The following is a 17235-nucleotide window of genomic DNA, read 5'->3' as shown; positions in this document are numbered from 1 at the left end:
ATGGCTCCATTAAGTCTTCACAAATGACTACCCTGCATGGTGGGGTCTGTTTCAGCACAGCCCAGCAGCCCAGTTTATGGGTTGGGGGCACCTTTTTTGCCAAGTACTCTACACAGACCAAATAATCCCCCCCCTGAACATCTTGGGAAGATTACCCAAAGCTTGTAGGATTCCTGGTCATGTACTGACAAGAAGGAGAATGTCAGAACAAAAGCTAGAGCTTGTATGTGTGAATTTTATGGATAAAATGTGGAGCTTCCATAGCCTCTTTTTTTTTTTTCCTCAGTTTGTGTGTTTTCTTTCTACCTTCCTTGCACCACACACATAGAGTCATTTATCTTTTATTCTCCTGAGACACGTACAATGCACTAGTCTATTGAAGCTGCTTAATAATATGTGTGACCTGCACATCTGTTAATTAGAACACCCTTTTGGTGTATTTGTAGATGTTTTTAAGTGAAATCATTTCCAGAGGAAAATGATGCAGGCACATATAGACATCTAGCGGCATCCCAGCATTCCTCTTGCTCCAAATTGATGTTTTTCATACTTGCTTTGATGTTACATGTATTTAATCCTTATGAAAAGCAATGGACTGACAACCCTTAGAAACACTTGTCCAGCTCACAGCAAGGAGCACAAAAGGCACAGGAGATTCCAGCTGGTCTAGAACAAGATTCTGTCCAGGTAGGTTGAGGTTGGCCCTGAGGAACAATTTGTTCCCCTGGAGGGTTGCCCAGGGCTGTGCCAGGCTGCCCAGGGCAGTGGTGGAGTCCCCACCCCTGGAGGGGTTTCCAAGCCGTGGAGATGTGGTGTGAGGGACACGGGGCAGTGGGGACCTGGCAGTGCTGGGGAACAGTTGGACCTGATGATGTTAAAAATCATTTCCAACCTAAACTGTTCTGTGATTCTGTATAATTCTAAGGTCTGTTTCTATTCAACACAACACAGCAAATAGAGCACATTTCTCCTGCACTCCACTTGCTCAGTTAAGCACTGCATTGTCCTTAAGGCCATTTCCTGTAGTTCCTTGTCCCTCTTGAGTGGGGCAGCCCAAAACACTGCAGTGTTCTTCTCCATTCTTGTTAGCCATTACTCAGTGTATAATGATCACCATAATTGTGATGAACACTTGGCTTTCAAGCTGAAATAGCAGGATTGTATTGCTGAGAGAGACACTCTCCTTTCTTGGCTGTTTTTTTGAGGAGTAAAGGGTGACAGGGAGGTTTGAGGCTGAAAGACAGGCTGCTGCAGATAAAGCATGGCAGCTGAAATGCTTAAAGGAGGAAGGTGTTTCCCAGGGAGAAGCAGTTTTTTCAGGGGCAGGATAAAATGGTAAGAGAGAGATTGAGCCTGCTCAGTCTTGGGTCCCCAAGAAACTGGAGGAATCTCTGACTTCATCATAAAATTCATCCTGGCTGCCTGTGTGAGGCAGTGTCAACAAGAAGAGGAAATCTCTCCTCCTTGGGTTCTTTATCTGTGCAAAGGGCTGGTGTGTTTTTTCCAAAGGAAAAGTACATCTTGGGAACCCCAAAGTGATGCTGTGGTCGCTCCTGTTTTCACACTGATGGGTACTTACTTGGGTCTGCTGATGTAAAATCTGTTCTACCTTTGCTTGCCACTTCACACATTTATTTTCACTTCAATTTCTGAAGCTGTGACATTGTGCACTGTATTTTGAGTGCTAATGTTGATTGAAGTTCTCCCTGAAAGGATGTGCACTTGAACTGTCAAGAGAGTGAGTGATTGACAGCGGGTAGAAGTACTTTTTGTGTCAAGGCTTTGTCAAGCCATTGTTGTAAAACCTACTTTACTGAATACCAATAATTCCTGCCAGATGTTCAATCAAAAGATACTCTCTTCCAGCACCATTTTAGAATAATATTTAATACTTAAGAGTCCTTCCCAAATAGGCAAATGTGAGGTACGTGAGTAACGGTGCTTTACACCAGGTTAGTCCATTTGGGGGGCTCCTGTGCTCATATTTGCAGCCCAGGATAAATGGAAAAACTCTTTTCATTCGTTTGTACACTGATGTGAGCATTTATTTAATACTGTGTCTCTTATAACACCTCATTCAGTACATGTTAAACATCTTTACTGTGCAACAACTCCTCACAGCAGCTGATTTTCTTCCCATAGGGAGTGTTTCCTTTTTTCCTATGAATACATGCTTTAACATAAGTAATTTTATAATGCTTTTAAAGATTTTAAATTATCTAAACATATGTTTAATAATCAAAGAAACTTACTAGTCTCAAAACCACTTTCACCATTGGAGGAAGCCCAAAATGTTGCACACCCTTTATTTTTGTATCAACGCTTTTTTTCCCCCTCTTCTTCTTCTTATGTCAAAATGCTGCATAAATAGAGTTCCCATTTTGCTTTTTGGAAGGCTAACATGAGCAAGGCCATGCTGCTGGGCATGCAGAGTTTGACTAAGGCCTCTTATTACCATCTGAGGCCATGAGATAGTTGGAGTGTGAGTTTAAACCTGGGGAGTTGCCACCTGCAGCAGTTTGTTTGGAATCTGGAATCCTTATTTGCTTTACAAAAAAGATCCAGATTCCACTGACATCATTTCTGGTTGCAGAATAAATTTTCAAAAGAATTTCTAATCCAATAGGAAGGCTGAAAATTATTATGCTGTCTCCTTTCACACTGTGTCATATTTTTAGCACTTCTGCTTGATCAGTGTAACGGGGTAATTTCATTCCAGTCTGCTTGGACAATGAGAAGAGTGGAATTGTTTTGTCTGGAAAACTCGTCCAACGTTACCAATGTCAGAAATGCTTTATTGTTCTGGGGATGCACAAAGAGAGTCTTTCAGGAAAATGAATGAAATGTCATCTCAGAGATGGAAACTTTATAAAGATTTGCTCTATTACGACAGCAGGCATGGTTTGGGTAAGAAATAAGCAGTAGTGAAGTGTGTTTGTGGAATCTTGTTAGTTCTCTGGGCCTGTGAAATGAGTAACTCCAGAGGAGAATTACAGTGTTAAAAATGCAAGAAATATTGGGGTTTCATTACCTTATAGAAACCAAACCTGTGGAGAGGGTAACCTGTAACCTCCTGCTGTCCTCTTAGGGTGTTGACTGCACAGCTTTTTTAATAGTTTTGGTTGGAAGAGACCTTTAAGATCATTGAGTCCAACCCTTCCCCCAGCAGTGCCAGGTCCCCACTGCCCCGTGTCCCTCACACCACATCTCCACGGCTTGGAAACCCCTCCAGGGGTGGGGACTCCACCACTGCCCTGGGCAGCCTGAACCATTTCTTGACAACCCTTAAGGGGAGGAAACTGGCCCAATGTCCAACCTCAGCCTTTCCTGGCACAATTTGAGGCTGTTTCCTCTTGTGTTATTGCATGTTCCTTGGGAGCAGAGCCCGACCCCCACCTGGCTCCAGTCTCCTGCTGGAGCTGTGGAGAGCCAGAAGGTCTCCCCTGAGCCTCCTTTGCATCAGGCTCAGTACCCCCAGGTTCCTCAACCCCTTCTCACAAGACCTGTGCTCTTGACCCTTCCCCAGCTTCATTGCCCTTCTCTAGCCACACTTCAGCCCCTCAAGGTCCTTCTTGCATTCAGGGGCCCAAAACTGAACCCATGATTTGATGGGTGGCCTCCCCAGTGCCAAGTCCAGGGGGACAATCCCTGCCCTGCTCCTGCTGATCCAGGCAGGATGCTGTTGGCCTTCTTGGCCACCTGGGCCCACACTGGGTCATCTTCAGCCAGCTGTCAACCAACCCCCCCCAGTCATATTGTTCATGGAAAATAAGGAGAGTGGCAGTTGGATCCAGTGATGGTTTTTGTTGGTTCTGAAGGAGCTGTGTGTGTGTATTCTGTGTGTGGAAGTGTCCTGGTGGTTGTTTTGGGAAGTACACCTGCATTCACACTAGGAATGCATGTCCTGTTTCCTTGCCTTTCATTTCACTGGCTTGCTTTTGTTGCAAGACAAAACATGAGACACTTTGCCTTTCATGATTTTTACCTTCCCAGCAAAGAGATGAATTAAAAAGACATTGAAATGCCTGAAGGGAATCCACATAAGCTCAACTAAGTTCAGCTTGCAGATCCTGGGAGGAAGCTGATTTGTGTGTTCCTGAGGAACCTCTTGCTGTGTAGTCCAGTTTGCAGCAGGGTTCATCTGGGTCCCTTGGGAAGTGATGCTTCATCTCCCCTTCTCCTGCCTCCATTCTTCATCAGAACTCGTGTCTTGAACAGCTTAGCACCAGCTGAGATGTGGAGAGTTTCTTACTAGGAATCTTTAACATGTGTTGTTGCTTTTTTCTTCTAAATTCAGGTTGTGAAAGGCCTTACCTATTTATGGAGTCTAAAGATTTTGCACAGAGGTGAGTAGCAGATGTCTTCTCTTTTCCAATGGAATACCACATTATTTTATTCTAACAACACTTCTCCAGAGACAATGGACCAGACTAACACCTGCTTTGATTCCAGTGGAGCAATGCAGAATGAATCTTACTCGTTAGCCTTGCTCATTTTCTGATAAAATATTTTTACTGCTGCTCTGTTTTATTGCCCTCCCTCCTCCTCCACAAAGAAAAAGAGAAATTAATTTTACAGAGATTTAGGTGCTTAGGGTTACAAACAGGCGCCCGGTGGAAAAATCAGTGAGGAAAATCAGATATTTGACTAGTATTGATAACAGAAGATAGATAATGAATTTTTGTATGTTCTTCAGAACTCTCACATGACAGCCACAAGCGTTGCTGGACTCTCAGCTCTCTAAAATTGTGGCCCACTGTCCTCTGATGTGCTCAGGAACAATTAAAGAAGCTTTCAACCTGTTTGGACATAAGCCATTTTTGGGTTTTGCTGTTTATTCTCTTTCCTGAAGCTAATAGTTATTTTTTTTTTAAAGAAACTTCTCATTTATTTCTTGCTTTCTAATGTGCCATTTTGTGAAAAAATTGATCTGCTGTGATAAGTTAACTGAGATGTACTAAAACTTTGAAAAACAATGTCAATTCTGGAAGCACTGGGAAATGCTATTTAAAGAACAAAGAAGCCCTTCCCCCTACACCACCACCCCCAAAAAAAAAGAAAAAAAAGAGAAACTCATTACATTTATAATGTTTCTAAAGTGTCTGAAAGTAACTGCTCTGGTTCCTAATGTTGCTAACAATACTGTTTAATCCAACCCATCTGCTCCCTCAGCCCGTGTGCACAGTTGGAGGGTGCAGTAACCGACTTCATTTGTGATTGAAAGAGAAGTGTAAAGTGAGAGAGGCACACGTAGGAAATGTTAAGTTGGAAAGTAAATAGGTAAGAGCATTTCTTCTGGGGTGCTTAGTTTTGGAGTGGCTGAGGTGTAGGTGTGAGGCTCTGGGAGGTGATGAGTGATGTGAGGTGCCCAGTGTCCTGGTGTGATCCGTGCAAGGAGACTCACCCAGAGGTCTGTGCTCTGAGTGAGGAGAACATGCTAATAGGAAACACTAATTAGCAGTGTGGTACTGCCCCTCCTCGGAGTGTGGGCTCAGCCTGCCCTCAGTTGCTTGAGGAGAGTGAGTTTGTGGTGGAGGAGGTTGATCCTGCCTTTGTGTAGTGCAGTGAGCAGCTGCAAAACAGGACATGGGACTCAACTTCTCCTTGGTCTCCCAGCATCTCCCTGCTGGGACTTTGTGTCGATGTGGGAGCCCAGGCTCACTCCTGGGTGGGAGAAAGAGGGCTGTCTATGGCCAGAAGGGTGAGTAGAGATGAAGTAAAGACCTGGCTTTGTTACCCTGATTAGAAGGTGAGTGAAATGCTGAAGCTGATGGTGTGTTTGACCCTTGGCTATCTCTGGATTAAAAGAACAGAAATAACCCAGCAGCCATCACCAAGTTGGTGCAGACACAGTTTACCAAGGAGGCTCCAGTTCTGATGATGGTTGGAACATTTCAACTACTAGCCTGGACACTGACAGGTGCAGAGGTTTAGCAGCTCACAGCAAGAGGATGAACATCCCAGAGGTGCCACAGGAAATGTCAGGATAAATGTGAAAGAAAAGTAGCTGGGACATCCATGGTTGGGTATTGCTCTGAGTAGGCCACACAGGCTTTGCAGTGCTCTTTTAACACCTAAAAAGAAAAAAAGGCAGATTTTTTAAAAACTATTTTTCCATTATAGGTTCCAGCCACCTACTGATTGTGATTTAGAGAGAGCATTGTGGTCAGGCATAAATGTTATAACTGTAAGGTTTATTCTTCTGCTGCTGTAAATTTAGAACCTGGGTATGAATTTTGCTTTGCCTGTAAAACAAAACCTCCCTTTCTGCACAGCTTTTGTTGCCTTGATTGAAGAGCAGCTCTGAGTTTTTGATGAATTATGTATGGTCCTTGCTGTGGTCTAAAGAAAAGCACAGAAACTGATTTTTCATCACAATTCAGTTTTTTCTGGCCTTGGTCTGTTGCTAGATTGACCAAGGTGAGAACAGCCCTGCAGGATGCCATGGAGGAGGTAACTCAGTAACTAGCACTCCAGGGTTTGATAACTAGCACTCCAGGGCTCAGGAGAGATTCCTCAAGGGGTTGGTTTTCAGTATTGCTCTGTACCCATTTTTAAGGCACTGAAGATGCACGTGTGCTTCCTGATCTTAAAAATGGGTGCAGAGTAATTGGATGCAAGGAAGATGCCAATTTCTCAAAGTTATCTCCTTCAGCTGTCTGCTGGTTTTTTAATGCATCAGAGGTAAAGGAAAGAAGGTTTAACCCTGACTCCCTTGCTGTTGTGTGCAAAGCAGACCCTGCAGGAAGCTCACATAGGCCAAGAAGTCAAGAATTTCCACCTAAGGAGGGTGGAGAAGCAATCAGCGTGGTGGAGCTGTGTAGGGAAGGCAGTGCAGCAGCTGACAGTTTGTGACTGGAGCTTGGATTAAAGCAAAGGAAACAAACAATGAGCAAGTCTTTTATTCCAGATCAGACATTTCAGCAAAATATTACAGCTTAACTTCAAAACAAACCTTGCAACTAATGAGGTGATAGCCGTGCATATTAATAAACCCAGAGCTGTAGTCGTAGTCATCACACCCACATCAAACATAAACATAAGATTAACACCTACCCCAGTTCTTTGGAAGATGTGAGAATGTCCCAATGATAAGTGTGCTCTTTTCCCCAGAGGACAAGAAGTAGAAATGGAAGGGTAATGAGAAATTAACTGAGATTTAAAACAGAATTAGCAATTAAACAAGTCTAATCATGTACAAAGTCAAAGTTTGTATAAAGACGAACCAAAATCTGTTAAGTTCAAGAATAAGTATAGACCATCTGCATTTTATCTGCTATGTTTTCCTCCCTTCACACCTCCTTATTAAAAGGAATGTATGAGATAAATGTTACCCACTGCTGTTGAATTGTACTGATCTGTGGCTGGGTGTGTACTGGGGGCCAGTATATGTTGCATGGTTTGGACACCTTGGCTTCTGACTAGGTTTTCAGTTTGTGTCAGGGTTTTGAAATGTTTTCTGCTTCATGGTATGTGAGGTTGAGCAGAGCAGATGATCTGAAAAGGGTAGATGAAGGTTGGGAATTAGGAAGATGTTCTTCACTTCATAGTGAGTGAGACCCTGGCCCAGGCTGCCCAGGGAAGCTGTGGATGCTCCATCCCTGGAGGTGTTCCAGACCAGCTTGGATGGGTCTTGGAGCAGCCTGGTCTAGTGGGAGGTGTCCCTCCCCACAGCATGGGGGTTGGAACTTGATGATCTAATTTAAGGTCCCTTCCAACCCAAACCGTTCTATGATCTGGAGATCTTCCCAGACCTCCTGGTGGTCACATGGCTGTCTGTGGCAGAGTGGAGGGTTGTGCAGCACTCAGGCCATCTCTTTTTCCCACAGAAGGACATTCAGGTCCTTTCTGTTTTGATATCATCTGCTGGAGCTGCAGTGATGGTTGGTGGGACAGGCACTAGTGTGTTATGGGTGATGAGCATTTCCATCTTCTCAGTGGTACCTGTAGTTTGCTGAGGATTTCACCAGCAATGTCCAGAGCAGCCTATTTGACTTTTTCCTCCCATCTTTTTAGCTTTGTTAGAAATAATCAGTGTTAGTGCCACATGGAATGAACCACAAACAAAAATCCTAGGGCCTGTGTGTGTATGTCCATACTTCCATGTACAACTCAACACATACCTGCACACCCACAGACCACTCAGGCTTGCTTAAAAAACCAGTCAAATCATGGCCTCTGCAGAAATCATGCTGGTGAGGTTGTTATGGCAAGAAAATATTTTCATTCTTCTGGCAGCTTCACTTCGTAGCAGCAACATTCTGTGAGCTCTCTGCAGCTAAAGTTGTGCTTTTGTATCTCTTGTCTCCCTTGAACCTGTTCTGTTGCAGTTTTATGGTTCTGAAAGACAAAAAGTCAAGAGACAGCTTTTAAAAAATCTGTTGGGTTCCCCCCCAGTCATTAATGTGTTTCCTTTTCAATAAAACAAGATGACTGAAACGTTTGGTGTTCAAAAAGCTGAACCTCTGACAGTTGTGTTTACTGGTAAGTAAGAGCTTGGAGGTCCCATTTATTTGCAGAGAGGTGAAATGACTTAGGCAGATCTATCATAAAGAGAACTTGTTCATCCTCTATAATGATGCTTCATAGAAATCATTTGTATTAAGCAAGCACTGGTAATGGGAGCATAATGACCCCTTTTGGCTCTTGTTTAAATTCTTTCACTTCTAAACAGTAATATTAATCACAAGCAGATGGTGCAGAACATTATTTATGCACAAAAAAAAATAATGTTTAACCCATTAACTGAAGTGGTTTAGGAAAGAAAAAGGCTAATTTACTGATTGGGTGTTTTTTCTCCCCACTTTCAATGTGATATGTTTTTTGAAGTGACACTTTTGTCTGGGGTCGTCACTTCTTTTTTTCTTGGGGAAACCAACACGACTGTTGGAACTCATAGTGAATATTTGCTTGAATTCCCATTTGTGGTGCTAGTTAAATTCTGCTGCAAGGACTTAACTCATGACATGGTTAAGTCCATACAAAAGGAAACTGTGGCCACGTGGATGCTGCTTCATCATCACTTTCTGTGAGGTTGTAGTGTTTCATGATTAGAGCTTCCTTCTACCTTCCCAGACCCTTCACTTGGAGTGAAGGGGTTTTTGCTTTGTTAAAAAACAATGCCCTTGACCCAGACCTGAACCCATCAACCTATTTCCAGCTGTACTGCACCAAAATAATTCTCCTGTCCATTTGGTTATTAATTATTTTTGTAACATCCTTTAAAATTAAAAGCTAGAGCCTCTTGTCCTACTTGAGTTTTAAAAGCCTCAGCTGCTGGCTTCGTGGTGCAGAATGTTGGTATTTTTTCTGTGTGTAGCTGCATCTGCTGTTCAGCTCCTTACAGCCCAGCTCTGTTGGTGCCATATTTTTAGAAAGAAGGTTAAACAGGATTACTGTGTAACTTGCTTTTGTTCTTGGGGTTCAGGGTGGAGCCTGCTGAGGCACTCGGCGTGTCTGGTTGGATGGTAAAACCTACCAGAACTGCTGATACCCAACTTAAAACATACAGATCCACTTAAGTTGTATAATGTACTATTGAATGCTTCCCCTTTTTAAACTGGAGTTTTAGCTCAAATATAGGGAAGCATTTAATCAGCTTGTTAATTGAGGTTATACTTTTCTACATTACAGAGACAAATTAAGCAAGCTACTGTGGTACCAGGAAACATCTGCTAAACAAAGGCAAACTTAATGATAAACAAAATTAGGTTCTTTTCTAGTTGGGTTTCATCCATCTGTACCCAACTAGTGTTCACTTTTAAAGAAGGCAGAGATAGAAGCTATTGCTTTTAATCCATTTTGACAGAAGAAAGCAGTGATTAGGCAAAGCCACTGTGCTCTAATCTTCCCCAGTTTAAGCCTGGCCATAACGTGCACATTATGCTCCCCGACTGGCATCCCTGGGACTGAGAAGATGCTCAGTGTTTCCTGCACTGCAGTCAGGCTGGGTGTTCAGCACTTTGTTCACACGTGGCTTTTACAGTGTGCAGCAGAATTGTTCCAGCTTCCTCTGGCATCGGAGCGGGTCGGCGTTAAGGTCTTTGCACTGACACAATCTGGTTTTATGATGTAAATTGGTGTTTTATTTGCTGGAGCAGGATTAATAATCCTTTTAAGGCATTGCTGGCAGTTAACCTCTGTAAAGGTGGTTGGCAAAGGAGAGACCTGGAGAGACCAGGGGATCCTGCTGTCCACAGCACTTTTCATGGCAACGTTTTGGTTTAGACCCTCATTCCAGTTGATAACTGGGCATGATGAGCAGGTTTAAACTGAAAGAGGGGAGATCTAGGTGAGATGTAAGGAAGAAGCTCTTCACTATGAAGGTGGTGAGACACTGGAACAGGTTGTCCAGAGGAGCTGTGGATGCCCCATCCCTGGAAACATTCCAGTCCAAGTTGGATGGGGCTCTGAGCCACTTCATCTAGTGGGAGGTGTCCCTGCCCATGGCAGAGGGGTTGGAACTACATGATCTTTAAGATCCCATCCAACTCAGTCCATTCTGTGATCCTGAAAGCTCTAAAACCATGAGATTGAAGCTGTTTTATGCAGGAGAGCCACAGAAGTGGAAGTCAGTAGCTTTGAGTAATCGTGCACTCAAGAGCAGAGCTGCCCTGGGTATGTTCTTGTAGCAGAAGGAGGCTTGAATGTGGTTGTATGTTTGTGTTCTGCCTGTGTTCCTACACACAGGTGTTTGTATGGGGTGTTTTGTATTTGTAATTTGTATAGAACATTCAGTTCTGCTCTTGTCACTACATGGAATTAAGTGGGGGTGTTGGAGAGGAGTTAAGCAAGGTTAATAGCACTGTTAGAGTACAAAGTTGCAGGGCTGGGGTGAACCTTAGAAGGTCAGCACAGCTATCCCTTGGTACGAAAACAGGCTTCACCATTTGCACCATTGCTTTTGGCTGGTTCCTAAATTGTCCAGTGAGAGAGTTTGTTCTCTCTCTGTCATTTCCACTTCATGCTGTAATTGGCAGAGCCTCTTTTGCAGGCCTGCTCTAGCCTATACTCCAGGCCATGTTTCATGTTTCAGTTGATTCATCCCTGCCTAAATGTAGTGCTTCCACTTGTCCCTGTTGAATTTCATCTTATTTTTTCAGTCTGATTCCCCAATTTGTCAAGATCACTTTGAATTCTAGGTGCCATCCTTCAGCACGCTTTCCATCCCTTCCCGACTGGTGTCATTTGGACTCTGTGATCTTAAGGCTCTTCTCCAACCTAAATGATTCGGCGGTTTAATAACAGGGGTTATCAGTATTTGAGAGGGACAAATATACTGTCATCTGTGCTGTCAACTGCTACAAACTAGAGGTTGCATTTGAAAACCTCTTTGAAGCATTTCCTGTGTCTGTAACGAGCTCTGTATATACACGACGTGTAGGATAACAGAGATGAAATCCAGTTTTCTTCCCTCGACAGATGTGAAGCCATCTAACATGTTGGTGAACACACGAGGCCAGGTGAAGCTGTGTGACTTTGGGGTTAGCACACAGGTAACTCCCCCCTTCCACATCTACCCTCTCCCCTTCTGATGTCCAAATCACCTGGCTGCCAGACAAACAGCCCCACAGCAAGCTCCCCTCTGCTGGGACAGCCCTATTCATCTTTAATCTCTGGGCGACTTTTCTTCATCTGAATATGATTGTTCATTGTTTAATGACAGTAAAAACTGCTGATATTGTAATTACTACTTACGAATAGCAAACTTCATTGATATGCAGCTTTGATCTGAAAGCGTTTTGGCCAGACAAAAGGGAGGGCAGAACGAGAGACGTGTCTGGGGAGCCCAACTGGCCCACAATAAAAATTAATATTGGGAGTAACAATAGTAGTGGGCTTTTACAATGTGCAGCACAAATTTTAATTAATTTCCATTTTGGGCCTCCCTGGAGAACTTTGCTGGTAGTGACCCATGAGCTTGCTGTGATGTTGATTTGAATTTCAGCACCTTTACTCTCCGCCAAACACGAGGACCAAAGAGAAGGTCAGCCTTGGATGATAAGTTGTCAGAGTCTGTTGTCCCTCCAGTGTATTTAGTGCTCGTTGCATTCAAGTGATGAATGTGGCTTTATTCACATCTTGAGCCAGCTGACTGAAAAATGAGCACGTTCAATCCGACTTCCAATTGACTTTTTTTTATATCAGACTAGTTTGGGGTACTAAAGCCATAAGCATCCTGTTTAACAGAATTGTTTAAGGTTATCTGCCATAAACTGTAATGCAGTGCTTGTTTAAATTGGAGCTCTCATTCCCAACAAAAGAGAGATTTAATCATTTTTAATGCCTTTGCAGATAAATTTGTTCCCTTTTACATAATTCTTAGTTGATTTATAGGAATGATGAGCGTAGGTTAAATGAGGAATAATTGCCCATTTTATTTCCACATTATCTTTATATTGTTCTAACAGACTGTTTTGTCTGATAGCTGGTGAATTCTATAGCCAAGACGTATGTTGGAACAAATGCTTATATGGCGGTAAGTGGATTTATGCAGGAATAACATTTAAATAGAAGTATTTGTTCACAGTCTTGTTCTGTGTAATGTGGGGTGTGTTCTATGTCATTGCTCAAATTTCATCTCTCCCCATTACAAGCAATGTCTTCCTTGGGTGTGCCAGGAGACAGCTCTTTCACCGTCTCACAGAGCCACTTCCTCTCTGTTTCAACTAAAAGAGGGAGTTTTAGACTAAAGGAAGAAATTTTGGACCCTGAGGGTGGTAAGCCCCTGGCCCAGGCTGCCCAGAGAGGTGGTCGCTGCCCCATCCCTGGAACCATCCCAGGTGAGGTTGGCCGGGGCTCTGAGCACCCTGCTCTAGCTGCAGATGTCCCTGCTCCCTGCAGGAGAGTTGGACTTGCATGATCTTTAGAGGTCCCTTCCCACCCAACCCATTCTGTGAACATTGTCTGTTGTCACCTACCTGCTCTGTGACAACCACACTTCTTGCTGACAGGGAAGAGCAAGACTGGCAAAGTGGTTCTGTTATGTAATTTTAGTTCCCTTTACTGCATTGTGATAACTGGGAACAAAGAAAAGAGCCAGTTCAACTTTCAGGAACAGTTTTCCACTGATGGCCTCTGGCTCTTTGCAGCCCACTGACAGTCCAGCACTGTCCACAGTTTGGGAGCTGCTGCTCCAAGCCTGCAGTTTAGCAAAGCATTTAAACCTGTGCAAACATCTCATGGGCTTCTGGATACCTCAGCACCTGCTTGGTTGCTTCCCATGGGATGCTGCCATGAGAATTTGAAGCTAAAATATTTGGACCGAGAATTTTAGGGCACTTAATTGCCTATTGGAAAATGTTTATACCATACATACCAATTCATCAGTACCTTTTCACTTTTCAATATCTGTTTTGGTCACAATGCTTGTTATGATGATAACATAACAAGCATTGTGACCACCTTCTACATTACAGCATAAATGCCCATCATTTTTAGATCAAAATAAGATTTGGGGGAATGCTGCTGCTGTTAACTAGGATGGAAGGAAGGTTGGGGTTGACCTGATAACTGGTATGTGAGGCTCATGTCACTGCTAAGGTGACAGAAGCCAGTCTGAAAGTAAGCTACAAAAGTTAGCATGTATTTTCCTTTAGATAATCTGATTAATTTGGTTCTCCATTTAATATAAAAACTCAAGTGCTTCAGTTTAGAGTGGCACATTAAAGGTTGTCTTTTCTTTTTGGCCATTAAAATTCTTGTAGCAAACTACTTGGCTGTTAATATTAATGAGGAAAAAAAGTGTTCAGCTTGTTTTTTAAAGAAAAAAAAATGTGTAAACAGTACAAAGTGGTTGATACTTGTATTTTTCAAACCTCAGAAAAGAGGAGAGAGAAATCCATGACCTTTAATCGCTTTCAGGTATTTTTTCTTACTTTCTTGTAAGAAGAAAGCAGACCAGGGTGTCCATTTATTTGCTAAGTGCTTTTCTCGTCAAGGTGTACTCATTATGTGGCTTCTCATGTCACCATCCTAGAAAGACTTGGGCTATCCTGTGTCATCAGAATATATGCAGAAAAAAATGCTGTGGGTTGTTTATTTTGTTTTGTTGTTGTTTTTTTTTAAAGAAACAAGAGGGAAAAAAAATTAGTCTTATGTATTCCCACTTTCACTAGTAAATCTGCTGATTTCTCTGCCTCCATTTTCTAAAAGAACTGGAATAGAGTGATTCAGACAAATAAACACCTTCAAATTAATCAACTTTTCCAACTCAGCTCTTGGAGTCCTCTTAAGCAGGTCTGAGAATTAAATTGTGCTTGCTTTTAGTGTACAAATCAAGACTACTATTCTCATTCCCAGGTGTACTTTAAATAAATGGGGTTTTTTTTGCCTATTTTTTATAGATGGCTGTGATGCATTCATCTATTAATTGGAAAAGAGAAGTTTAAGCTAAAATGTACATGATCTGATTTCTTAGGTTAAAATTGTTTTGCCTGCTGAATGAGTGATTTGTCATCAAATTTATAGTCTAGCCATAAAAAAAATAATGAAGATCCCAAGCTTTGGTTTGTCTGCCTGCTTGGCAGACTGTGAGAGAACTTGAAACCATTAAAAAAACAGAGATTTCTGTTTAAAATAAAGAAACAAAAAAGCTTTTTGTTGGAGAAGTTAAAATTTCCAGCAACAAATACATTTTCTGTAAAATCATTTTATCACCACTTCATACAGAAAGAAATTTTGGTTGAAAAAAACCCAAACAGTTGTAGAAATTTTTAAGAGAAAATATTTTTGAGCTCTCTATCCTTAGGATGGTCTCTGTGTGGCATACTTTATGCATGTGTTATTCTTCTTTTCATCTCCTTTTCCATGCTCTTAAATTCATGGGATTTGTTTAAATGTGTAAATGATTCACTTGCTATGATTTTCTGTGAAAATTTCTAAATAGAAATCATTTCTAAATAGAAGTTGTTTAAAACTTGAGCTTGTTTTATAGAGAGTGTATATATTTTATATAATATATGAATATACATTGTATATTGTATATAATATAGAGATATATAAAATCTAGCATAAGGATGTATTCTGTTTTATATCATATATAAATGTTTTATATCAGTATAAATTTTATATAATATGAATAAATATATATCTAGGACTTGTTATAACAGAAGAACAAACAATTTAATATTGCTTCTCACAAACCATGTTGGGCCAGGATATCTTCTACCATGTTATGCTATATCATATGATATTATAAATATCAGAGTACATTTTTGGCTACCTGTCTGCATCTTTATGAGGGTTTTTGTCAGTATAAAAGGATGCTTAGAAATCACATCCCAGTATGATGCTGTTGCAATCATGTCTAAGATATACTGACCTGGGCTAACTCTGCTTGCCTTAATGAATAGTAAAAATACAATAAATAAGATTTTCTATCACTGTTCAGTGCAGAATAAATGAGGCTCAGTCAAAAAGGTTTTGTTGCAGTTACATTCTGAGGTGGTTTTTTTTTTAATGTTAGCAGTTGTGGAAGGCTACCCTTAAACATGGGCAGCACTGTGGTTTTTTACTTAACATTCATGCTGTGATAAAAGCTCTTGACCTGGGATTAGCCGTGCAGAGTAAACACCCGAAAACACATTGGACTGGCACTAATTTGGGAGTTTGTTTTCTAAAAAAGGTCTCTGGATTATTAAAGACTAAAAATACAGCCAGTGTTTTGTAGGTGGCTGGGCTAGACAGGTGCATTAACAGCACAGTGGGGAGAGAAGTCTCATGGAGCCTTTTATTGTTACATTTCATGCTGTACTTGACCTTGGAAATGCTTAAATTGTAGCTTTCAAGTAAAAACTAGCAGTTATGTTTTACAGCATTCTATTTCATGAGGCATTAAACTTGTTATTAATATTTTTGAGTGAAGTCCTTTTTTTTTTTTCTATAAGTCAAAAACAAAATTAAAAAGTATATAAAATAAAACTGCTGGCATGTGACTTCAGTGAGTTTTTTGGCTTCAATAACTTTGCTTTTTCAACCACAGTTACTCCCCAAGCCCTTGACTCAACACCAGGAGTCTCTTTTCCTGGGGTACCTCACTGCTGAGCCTTAGTGAGAAGTCTGTATGCCAGTGGACTTGTGCTGCTTGACCTTGCACTTTGCCTCACGTGTGCAAGCTACTGGCCTTTTTTTTTTTTTTGTGGTTGGATAAAACAGCCCAAACACCAATGCCCAAGCCAACTTTCCAGGTTGTGTAGTGAAGCATGGCTACAGGTCTGAGCAGAACCAAGTCCTGTGCTCTTGGAGAAGAGGCATAAATAAAGACATGACTGAAGAGTGGATTTGCTCTCTGCCAGGTTTGCTGGTGAGCTTTCAGCTTCTTTCCATTTTCTCTGTTGGTTTGTTTGCCCTGGGCTACCTCTTGAGCAAGAAATATTTGTGGTTTTGCTGTTTGCTGGGCTCAAGATGTTTCTTTCCATGTCTTTGCAGCCTGAGAGGATTTCAGGAGAGCAGTATGGAATCCATTCAGATGTTTGGAGTTTAGGGATTTCCTTCATGGAGGTATGCAAATATCTTATCCTTTTCATGTGCACATTGTGAGAACCAAACAAAATCTAATGTCAGAATATTTTAATGTAGCCTTTGTATACCCTTTTATATGTGCATGCTTTTAATTATTGCTAAATTTCCTGGCTGTATTTAGAATGGGTTTGTTCTTACTGTATTGAATTCAGTTAGATACAAAGAGCCTCTGTAGAAACCACCTAAGAATCCTAAACCCTCTAATGAGACTCCATCTGAGGGTAAGAAGTAGGGCCTGGTACCTGGATGCTTCTGCATCCTTTCAGCACCTCTAGGATCGAGGTACTCCTAGAATTCTGGGTTCAGTTTTGGGCCCTTCAGTCCCAGAAGGACCTTGAGGGGCTGGAGTGTGGCCAGAGAAGGGCAATGAAGCTGCTGGGGAACGGTCTAGAGCCCAAATGTGGGGAGGAGCAGCTGAGGGAGCTGGGGGTGCTGAGCCTGGAAAATAAGGGGACTGGAGCCTGGAGCCAGGTGGGGGTCGGGCTCTTCTTCCAAGGAACAGGTGACAGAACAAGAGGAAATGGCCTCAAGTTGTGCCAGGAGAGGTTGAGGTTGGAGCTGAGGAACAATTATTATTAGTTAAAATAGTATTATGCAGATCCAAGCATTGAGATGGTTGATGGCTTGCAAAATCTTTGCACAACAGTGTGAGTCTCTCCCAGAGCAATGAAACGAAGTGTTTGAAGATAAGTGTTCACAAGGGCTTTTAGAAAG

The 17235-nt window shown here is 41.9% G+C and overlaps 1 protein-coding gene across 1 annotated transcript in view; it reads left to right on the top strand.

Moving 5' to 3' along the window:
* The window catches only part of MAP2K5 (mitogen-activated protein kinase kinase 5), a gene marked incomplete at both ends in the record, with an annotated part of 131284 nt that overhangs the window by 50598 nt on the left and 63451 nt on the right, over positions 1–17235 (top strand). The window contains 4 exons of the mRNA XM_008945159.1: positions 4298–4346; positions 11422–11495; positions 12428–12478; positions 16429–16500. Coding sequence (XP_008943407.1) covers positions 4298–4346; positions 11422–11495; positions 12428–12478; positions 16429–16500 — 246 coding nt within the window. The remainder of the gene's footprint in view (positions 1–4297; positions 4347–11421; positions 11496–12427; positions 12479–16428; positions 16501–17235) is intronic.

Source organism: Merops nubicus, unplaced genomic scaffold (assembly GCF_000691845.1).
Source record: "Merops nubicus isolate BGI_N331 unplaced genomic scaffold, ASM69184v1 scaffold9378, whole genome shotgun sequence".
NCBI lineage: Eukaryota > Metazoa > Chordata > Aves > Coraciiformes > Meropidae > Merops > Merops nubicus.
This window is presented reverse-complemented; position numbering and strand designations above follow the sequence as displayed.